The sequence below is a fragment of the Sinocyclocheilus rhinocerous genome, unplaced genomic scaffold (genome assembly GCF_001515625.1).
Source record: "Sinocyclocheilus rhinocerous isolate Xijiao unplaced genomic scaffold, SAMN03320098_v1.1 scaffold19, whole genome shotgun sequence".
Classification (NCBI taxonomy): domain Eukaryota; kingdom Metazoa; phylum Chordata; class Actinopteri; order Cypriniformes; family Cyprinidae; genus Sinocyclocheilus; species Sinocyclocheilus rhinocerous.
In genome coordinates this window covers 3,114,217-3,125,175 of record NW_015638975.1, presented here as the reverse complement: position 1 = coordinate 3,125,175, position 10,959 = coordinate 3,114,217, and the positions used below count along the sequence as shown (strand labels likewise).

The window sequence follows — 10,959 nt, the reverse complement described above, 5'->3', positions numbered from 1 at the left end:
AAAAATTTGCATGTAATGCCTTTTTTCCTGATTGTTTTGCGATCACATATTTTGTTATGTTCACGTATTAAACTGAGACGATGCGCATCAAAGTTTTAGTGGAAAAAAAATGATGTCAAAAAGCAGTGTCTATTTCGTGCTCAACTTGAACAAACTACAACAGGTAAAGCTGTCAGTCAGCTGTGTGAATATTGGCAATATCGTTAACAATTCTTGTTTATAATCATTACTAATATGGCTTCTTCTTATCAAGATCTTAGTCTATATGCTGTGTTCTGTTAATGCGTGAACTTCATATTATTTGAAGCGCACTTGCCGTCCAGTAATCGCAAAAAGATTTGTGCTTTGTTACTTTTTAATAAACAAAGTATCAGCTTTAAAATTATGCCAAATTCATAACGAAATTCAAACAATAAATACGGTTTTGGCGCTCTTTAATGTGGCAGGCGTGATCGCATTAGCGCCTCAGTTCAAGCAGCAAGTGAACCTATTATATCTTTCTATTTACTACTATAGTACATAATGAAGATGAATTAATCTTAAAAAGTAGGCTATTTTATAAGAGAGCCTACAGTAACACTTACTGAAATGTCTCATGTAAAAGCTTATTCGGTGTTTCAAACTGCGGAAAACGTGTAAAGCTTGTAAACATTGCAACGTAATATACATTTACCTCAGAATAACCATTCGGTGTCCATAAGCTCATCAGTCAGCTAGAAAAATAACTATAAAGAAGAGCGTTTTGCTATATTTATGCTCTTTTGGATGTTAATATTTTTACTTAACCTGTTGTCTACATGATTCAACTCCTCCTAGAAAATTGCATTTTACTAATGAAGAAAAACAGACTGAATGTGTGAAAGACATGTGACGACATTTATAGGATGCATTGAGGAGGAGCCCAAACTACACTCAGCGGCCAAGTGATGCTTATGGTCCATGATATTGGTAAAGATTCTGTGTAATGAACAATTGTTTGTGACTGTATATTTCAAGTTGGAAAAGACGCGATCTCAATTCCATTTCAATTTATCGTGCAGCCCTAACATAAACACATGACAGTATGATTGAAATGTAAAAAAAATAAATAAATAAAATAAATAAAACACGTTTATTCTGTGGCACCTAAAAAAACATAATTTGGTGCCTAAGATTCTTTCTTATAGGAGCCAATGACTCCTTACTCGATTTTTTTTGTCTGGAGCCCATCTGGTAGTGTGTGATCCTCAGTCATTTATTGTATAATGTAGTTTTTCTTTGTGACCATTTACAGTCGACAAGTGTATGATGACTTATTCTAAATCCATTCAGATTTTTTAAGTCCTGTAGACATAATTGTTTCAGTAAATTATGACAGAATTCAATTTTTTGGGCAATCACTTCCTTTTAAGGGATAGTTCACCCAAAAATGTAAATTCTGTCTTTAATTACTCATCCTCATGCCGTTACAAGACCTTTGTTCATCTTCGGAACACAAATTAAGCTATTTCTGATGAAATCCAAGAGCTTTCTGACCCTGCAGCAATTCAACAATTCTTCTCTTCTGTGTCAGTCTCCACCGCATGCGCACAACAGTACGACAACGCATGCGTATGATGCTGCTGACGCAGAAGCCGGTGTTCTGACATAGAACCCGGATGTGCTGCGTCTTGTTTACAAGCAGAGGAATGCACACGCATATGTCATTGTACTGTTGTGAACACGCGTCGAAATCATACATGGAATAGAAGAAATTGTTGAATAAAATCATTATTTTTGTTTTCTTTGTGCACAAAAAGTGTTCTCGTAGCTTCATAAAATTATGGTTGAACCACTGATGTCACATAGACTATTTTAATGATGTCCTTACGTTTCTGGGCTTTGAACGTGTCAGTTGTGTTGCTGTCTATGCAGGCTGAAAGCTTTCAGATTTCATCAAAAAAATCTTAAATTGTGTTCCGAAGATGAACGAAGATCTTACAGGTTTGGAATGTCATGAGGGTAAGTAATTAATGACAGAATTTTCATTTTTGGGTGAACTATCCCTTTAAATGTCTTTTAACATTTATGTACATTTTATGTTATTTACTGAATATTTATCCTTAAAGGAGCAGTAGACTGAATCATTTTCTGACTCCATCTCTGTGATAACCCCAGAATTTAGATGTAATTTAATTTAAATAGAAAAAAAATCGAATGGACGTGAATTTATATTTAGCTAGACTATGCAGAGTACAGTGTTGGTGTGCTGTGCAGGAGTGATGTATGTGTAGGCAGGTTAATAGTGCAGATGGGATCTCAAGTATTCCAGAGAGGCTAGTAATGGAAGCGGGAGAAGCCTTCTTGATAATGGTAGTAAGTTAAGATGCCGCAGATTGTATTGGTCATGGGGGGAAGTGGAGGGTAGGGGCTGAGATGGAGAATTATTTAGTGATGCCCTGCAGTATCAGCATTTACTTGCAAAGGCTAGTTCACACTGTCTCAATGGACTTCCAGCAGGTGTAGTTGGATCAGTATATGGGTTGCCGTTTGTTGGTGCTTTGCACAGAATGTTCAATCGCTGGTTATCGGGTCATGGAATGTTTGAACAGTCTGGTGTGATTTTTCCATCAAACCCTGACATAATCAGACTTAATCATGAACCGTTGCCATGACAATGAGGTAACTGCCAACTCTTTAGAAACTAATGTTTGTGGATGTAACTGCCTTAGTGAAACCACAAATGTGTACATATAGTATGTATTGTATATGTGATGTGTAATTGAAGAGTAATTCATCAAAAAAAAATTTTTTGTGAAGATTTCTGTAGCATCATCTTCAGCATGAAAAACAAGGAATGCTAAAGCTGAATTCAGTCCACATCAGTAATATTTTAATAACTTTCACACCCATTTTATGGACTTCGCTTACATTTGAATTGAATTGAATTACATAAGTTACTACATTTTTATGAGTGGGTTGGTTCAGAGCTTAAAATACTTTATTGAATTTTTTTTGTACACACTACGGTTATAAAACTCTTACCAAGGTTGCATTTATTTGTTAAAAATACAGTAAAAACATTCATATTATTTCAGTTTAATTTAGTTTTTGCTTCATCTTTAGGGGGAGGTTGTTGTTCTTGCACCAAATTACCAGGTCAGCCAGCTTCATCCTTCAGGCTGATTCATCATCATTTCAGTCATTCTGGTGCTGTCAGCAAAATAGATAATTAAATAGTTTGTTGTGGGTACATTTTAGTGTTTATTGCTCCCTCGTTCAGATCTCTTGTAAGCAATTATCTTCCAAATCTAACTCTTTTCCCAAATGATTTGTGCGTCCATATTGTACAAGTAAACAAAATCAAAAATACCTGTCATCCTTCAAAATAAATAGAAGAATTGACAACCTGATGTAAAATCTTTTTTTAATTGTCAGTTTAAATGTGTTGGCAAACACTGGGATGATTAAGCGACACATTATAAGCACGCGACTTATCTAGAATTTAAATGTTTGGCCTCTGTGCGCTTCATAAAACCGTTTTTGAACGTAAATACAATGACATAGAGGAAATGAGACGCTCAACATTTGAATAGAGGGCACATCATTAATAACAGCCAACCTCAAATAGCTGATTAATGATTAGAGAGGCATGATCCCTGAATATCTTTATGATCATATAAAAGGCACAAAGTTCATACCATTTGTGTTACTAGGCAACTGAAGCAACTTAACGTTTGCTGTGAAGATAATGATATGAGATTGAAGAACAATTGGATGAGTTGTCATGGATGGCAGACTGTGAATAAAAGGGATAGAGCAGACAGTTTACGGTTTGCATTTATAATGGTGTTGTATTGTATAGCCTGAGGGGTTTTTATATATTTTCTGCTTAGGGTTCTCAGGCTGAAGGGTCCAAATGTCAAAATAACTGCTATGAAATGAACAGGTGGTGAGACCAGTTTTCATTAGCAGCTGGGACTGTGATATGCACCTATTCAAAAAAGGATACTGATGAAAGGATGAATGTCCTTGTCATGTCTCCTTGTTTTGTCATTTTGTATAATATTTAGATGCTTGAGTTTTCATTAGCAGCTGGGACTGTGATATGCACCTATTCAAAAAAGGATACTGATGAAAGGATGAATGTCAAGTTTATCGCTCCTTGTCATGTCAAGGTTTTTTTTTTTTTTGTATAATATTTAGATGCTTGATGACAGTTAGCGCAGTGTATATGGATTTGCATAGTGTCTATTTCAGTATTGATTTGTGACAATCTTTTGGTGAATTGATTTCTGCATTGTAAAAAATATATTTTGAAGTAAAAATGCTGAAAAAAAGGTCAAAGATTTACTTGATTGTTGTTGTTTTTGGGGGTTTACTTTTGTTATTACTGTTATTGCACCAACCCAGCTTTGCTATAGGGCTACACTGAAAAATGCTTATGATTCAGTCACATTTGCAGTCTTCCCAGCATAAACTGGGGCATAAATAATTGATATGGTTAAGTGTATCTCAATGAATTTATATTTTTATGAGAGTTGTTTGATGACTTTTTGTCACTGTGTTCTATCATTTTGTATTAATATACTGTCCTGGAACATTGCAGAGAATTCTTTGTGAAAGCCCATAACAGATTTTACTTTTACTTAGGGATGCACTGAAATGAAAATTCTTGGCCGAAGCCGAACAAAATGAAACACTGGGCCGAAGGCCAAATACAGAATACCGAACACGTTTTTTTCGCGTTTTTCCACATTTTTTTTTCACCATTGCATAAATTAAATTGCCAGAATGTGCTTTTTACTGTTTTGTCCTGCTTTTCAAATAAAAAAATCAATTACAAAACAACAATTTAAAAATATTTATGTAACACTGAACATTTTTTAAGATTCTAGCAGACATTATACCAACAAAGCACAATTTAACTTAAAATTAATAAGTTAGTAAAATAATATTTTTTGGCCATTTTTGAGACTTGAATCAGGCATGTATTTTTTACTGTACAAATAAAGGCAGCCTTGCTAAACAGAAGAGAATTCTTTTAAAACATTAGAATATATTACAGATCCCAATTTGAACACTTTGAATGTTATAATAACTGTATTAATAGAGCTGTTGTAATGTAATTATTATTAACATTATTATTTTATTTTTTATTTTCTTTTACAGAACAACAGTAAAATTACATTACTAACATTTATGAATGTTGATGGAGTTGTTGCTTTTTCTCAACTTTTATTTTGGCAGAAACCCGCAGGAAGATCTCAGTGCTTCTTTTTGTTGACAACAGCATGCAGATTTATAAATGATTCTCATTACGAATTTGGGAAGATGTTTGTCGCACGTATCACATTGTCACATGCCTTTAAAAAAATTCACAAAAATGTTACTGAGCAACTGACGAGTAACACGGTTTTAGCGCAGATTTTCCTCGCGCTATGGACTTTGAACCCTGGCGCCGCGAGCTCGTGCAGCGCTGTCAGAATACATGAAATTCTTGCGTGCATTAGAAAATATAACATTCTGCAGTTTACTTACTAATCGTTTGAGGCCATTTTCGCGATTTCAATAATCATACAGTAGCCTAACCACCAGCATCAGCCACCTCTTCTTCTCATCGGAGACATGTAATGCAGCACTAAACAGTCTCTCGCTGTCGGTGCTTCGTGCTTGTAATGATAGTTTTTCTCTGATAGTTTTAAATGCTTTCACACTGCCGACATGTTTGCTGCATTATTGCCTCTATTTGATCTCGTTAGTCATTGTTCGGTACATATTATTCGGCCGAACACCGAAAGAGATTTTTTTGCTATTTTCGGCCGAATCATTTCGGTTGCCGAACATTCGGTGCATCCCTACTTTTACTAGAGCGTTAAAGTTGAAGTATGAATCCCATAGGGTTAAAGCCAAAAGCCTACTTAACTTTCATTATGTCAGTGGGATTATATCTCTTTAGAGACCATGTTAATAGCATTTAGAAATGCATTAATATTAATTAAAACAATTAATTAAAATAATTAATAAAAAGCTCTTTAGTAGGCTACTGGCAGATGTTGGTTAAATGCCTCAGTAAAGGAAATTTGTGCTCTATTTTGGCAAGTGGCTGCAGTTTTTCCTCTTTCTTTTTTGTTAGCTGCCTTGCTCAGTTTAATGGGAATGGGTTGAGTAATGGAATAGAACAAGAGTTTTAACCCTGCAGTTCTCCTTCGGCAACATCAGTTAATCTTTTAGCAGTAAGCAGCATCTAGTGTCTCACAATAAGCTGAGCAGCCTCAGTCTGTGCTTTCTGTCCTCATTAGATCGAGGGCTGAAGAGCTGAGATCAACATGGGGCAGCTGCTGTCATGAATCAAGCTCTATTCATTAACACCAAACCTAATCAATTAGATTAGACAGGCTTTGGGTTGTTCAATAAGCAGTCTGCACAAGATATCAGAGAAACATGTCCTCTACCCCTCTGTGCTGCAGAAATCTGCAGTCTTTGAACTTTTTTGAAAGTGTGTTCTGTATACAGGATAACATTTCCTACTGATGAGACATAATGTGTATAGTTATTCCCGCCTAAAAATGAAATTCTTTCATGCTGTTCAAAGCTTATTGACTGTAAAGTGTAATGCATGACCGAGTCATGCACCCAATGTTTATGGTCATTTTTTTGGAATATCGAATTTTTATGTTTGGTTATATGCACTCTCCTATAATTGATACCTACATTAAAAACAACAAAAATGTAAAGTTATAATGATGTTTTTGTGTTGTCTATGCTGATTTTGGAGTTTATTTAAGCATCGTAAAATGTGTTTAATAGAGTTGATACTTTTATTCAGGGTCCATGAAATAGGGGTCGACCGATATGTGTTTTTCAAGGCCGATGCCGATACCGATTATTACAGATCAAGTAGACCGATAACCGATATTTTGAACCGATATATATGTCTGGTGTAAAAATTAAAATTAATATCAAAATTAAGAATAACAAGGGCTCTGACAAAAACTGCCTTCCCTGGTGTTGGTTGAGTGTAGTACTCCCACAGTAAACTCTTTATTTTAAACAAAGGGTTTACCATTAAAATTAAAACATGGAAGAAATAGCGTATTGTGTGATTATTCTTTTAAACAATATTGCAACTTAAGCAACGTCTGCTGCTGCCTTACCTTTGAGAGACAACTGACGTGTGATCACTGAAGCAGCTCCAGTTAGCAAGGCTTTTGGAGTGAGCATGAATTCTGCATTGATTGGTCTGACTCATGACTCCCAACAAATCAGATGAGCGGTGGGCGGAGACTGCTTTAGGCCACAGAGTGCTGAGTTCTGACAGGCTGCATCAGAGCCAAATAGCGCGTTTCAAAATTAAGTTATTTTATCGGCGAATCGGTTTTGAAAATGACCGATACCGATAATCATAAAAATGCTTAATATCGGCGCCGATAATCGGTCGACCCCTACCATGAAATTGAGAGTTAAGACATTTTATAATGTTAGAAAAGATTTACTTTTCCAATAAATGTGTTTTTTTTTTACTTTCTATTCATCATATAATCCTTAATAATTTATCATGGTTTCCACAAAAACTAAATTGTTTTTAACATTGATAATAAGAAAAATGTTTATGAGCATCATATCAGCATATTATAGTGATTTCTAAAGAATCATGTGACATTGAAAAGTGAAGTAATGGCTGCTGAAATATATTAAAATATATTAAACATTTTAAATTGTAAAAATAATTTTACAGGTTTACAGAATCGAATGATTGAATAAATGCAGCCTTTTTGAATGTAAGAAACCTTTTTTTTTTTTCTTTTTTTTTTGCATTTTTGTCTTTTAATTAGATAGGACAGTGTAGTGTGTGACAGGAAGCAATGTGGAAGAGAGAGAGGGGGTGAGATTGGGAAAGGTCCACAAGCTGGGATTCGAACTCGGGACGCCCGCAGTGCAACAGCGCTATATATCGGTGCACTGCCCACAGGGTTATTGGCGCTGACTAAAAAATGTATTTTTAAAAACATTTTACCAACCCCAAAATTTTGAACAGAATAGTGTATGTTACAAACATGCAAGAGACATGGGTAATATATAGAATTTTGTGAATGAAGGGCATTGTAAGGGAAATCTGTGGAGATATAACTTTGTTTTTTTTGCAGTCTTTTTAAAATGTTTTTAGTATATCCCTATTCAGCCTACACAGTTTCCTCTGGATCTTTGTGTGTGCGTCTGTGTGGGAGGATGTGGGCTTGTTTCAATAGGTCACACTACAATGTTTATATATTTTTCTATTGCTGTCTTGTTTTGTTTTGCCTTTAGAAAATCCTTACTGATAGCTATGATTACTCTTAGTCATAGATGTGAAACAAAATTGCATGCTGTTGGTATATTTCACAAACCCTGCATATTACTTGTTGTGTATATATTTTTTCTCTGTTACTGGAATACTAGGAACAAACGGTTCTGTGGAAGTGCTCCTGCTGATGTATTATCATTTCCTCAGTCCCTCTGACAGCTCATTGAAGTGCCTGCTTTCCTCCACTGCCATGGCTTCTACACCTCCACCTCTCATGAAGAAGCACAGTCAGACTGATCTTGTGAGTCGCCTCAAGTCCCGCAAGGTCCTGGGTGTCGGCGGGGAGGATGATGACGGAGAGGTGCACAGGTCAAAGGTAACTTCCCACTTGCCTGCATCTTTATATTTGACCTCAATAGCAGCTATTCATGAAAGAGAGTATTTTTTATTCATATCCAGTATAACAGTAACATGTCACGTCACTAACACTAATGATCACTAACGATTGCGTATATATATTGTGAGAGGGCCGTGTGTCACCGCGTCCCAAACGACTCAAAATAATAAACCACAAAGTTAACAAAACGATTCACTCCACTGTGCTGAGAGAGAGCGCTTATTCTCTGCTGTCTTCTTCACGTGCTATCGGAAACTTCCTATTTCCCGCTTATGAAGTCGTGAGCACTTCATGTGAGCGCTGCAGCAGTCTTAGGCCCACCCCAAATGCGTCATGACGCCCATCCCAAGCCAGTACTGATTAACATCCCACCCCTTCTGTGACCCATGGTTTGTCTGTATGTGTAGTCAGAGCCAGTGAGCATTTAAAGGATTTGCCACTGATGATTCAAACGCGAGTTTTGGGCAGTGTGGATTAATGTTAGCACTTGTTGTTTGTCATTTCTCTGATCACAAATGCAGACATGGTTTTATGTTTACGCTGCGCGATGCAACGCAACGCGTAAAAAGACAGTATAAGTCATTATAATCAGTAATTATGTCCCCACTGGATGCAACAAATGCCTTGTTTGTAATGGGTTTTAATGTTTTTGTCTGGTCGCTCCGGCCGGGACACGGCATCCAACAGTATTGTGAGGGGCGTAACATTTCCATCTCACACTTGAGGTATTCGGCCAATCACAACGCATTGGATAGCTGGCCAATCACAGCACACCTCGCTTTTTCAGACCGATGAGCTTTGTAAAAATCGACGTGTTTCAAAAAGGCGGGGCATAGAGGAGAAACAATAATGTACAGTATGTGGAAAATAATGTGTTTTTTTTACTTTAAACCGCATAAACACATTTCATTACACCAAATATACAAAATAATGTTCTTTTTAGCAGCATCATATGACCCCTTTAATATATTTCTGTTGAACGCAATTTATAAATGATAGAATACATTGCATACAGAGCTATTTTCCTTCATGGGAGGTGGGGTTACTTCACATGAACCACACATTTATTGTGCATTAGGGACACACCTGCTATGGGAGAGGTGGCTGACTAGATGAGTTGTGGCACAGTGTGGCACGCAGCTCGGCTGTAGGACACTAATTGGCCCCTCACACTCATCCTGAAGCCAGCGTGCAGTCACGTTACACTACCATGAATAACCCACAATGAGAGCTTATTGGCACGACTGCCCACCTCACGCTCAGTGCTATTAAAACTCATGGGGCTTTGAGGTAGACCACATGAAACATGGGCGCCACTCAGACATGGTCACCCCTCTCCGCCCCTGCATTGTGCATCAAACTCTGGGTAGGGTCACAGAGAAAGATCAAAGACAACATCCATTAAGGGGCAGTCGCCCATCACCCTCTGTTTCAACAGAGATGGCTCAGACAACACCATAATGGCTGGAGGTGTATGCATAAATGCAGCTCTCCATGAGCTTTTAAGGGATTCTGTAATAAAGGAATACTTCATCATAAAAGAATAGTTCATAATAAAGGAATAGTTTCTTCGTCTGAACAGACTTTCTCACCAACGGATCCTCTGCAGTGAATGGGTACTCCACCTTCATATTCGCGCGATTTTTTGCGCAGCTCGTCTGTGAACAACGGCTCTGTGTAGTTAATGCTGCTCAATGTGAAAGCACGCACGTGATGGAGATTTACTGCTGATTAAAGAACCGGCTTTCTGACAAGATGCGCGTTAAATATCGCATGCGATTTATCGTGCAGCCCTAATGGGTACCGCCACAATGGGAGTTCAAACAGCTGATAAAAACATCTACATGTAATCCACTTAACGTCTTGTGACTTGAAAAGCTGTGTTTATAAGGAGCAAATCCATCAAGATTTTTTAACTTTAAACTGTTGCTTCTGGCCAAAATACCAGTCCATAATTCATAATAACACTTCCTCCAGTGAAAAATCATTGTCCTGTCACATCAAAATCCACCACAATATTTGTTTACAACTGTTTTGGCTTCTAAACTGTGCTTTGTCTGTGCATATTTTTCTTCTGATTCAGACGAGACGACCTTTTCACTGGAGGAAGCAATATTATGGAGTACTCATTTGAAATTAAATTATTACAGAGGACTCATTTGAAATTAAAAACATCTTAATGATGAATTTGTTTATTACAAACATGCAGCTTTTCACTTCACAAGACGTTAATTGATGGACTGGAGTCATGAGGATTACTTGTGGATTATTGTGATGTTTTTATCAGCTGTTTGGACTCTCATTCTGATGGCACCCATTT

General features: G+C 36.9%; 1 protein-coding gene across 1 annotated transcript in view; it reads left to right on the top strand.

Moving 5' to 3' along the window:
- LOC107750619 (tumor protein p53-inducible protein 11-like) overlaps positions 1 to 10,959 on the top strand; it is a 28,421-nt gene that overhangs the window by 10,081 nt on the left and 7,381 nt on the right. The window contains exon 2 of the mRNA XM_016566109.1: positions 8,450 to 8,618. Within this exon, the coding sequence (XP_016421595.1) occupies positions 8,493 to 8,618 (126 nt within the window). The 5' untranslated portion in view covers positions 8,450 to 8,492. The remainder of the gene's footprint in view (positions 1 to 8,449; positions 8,619 to 10,959) is intronic.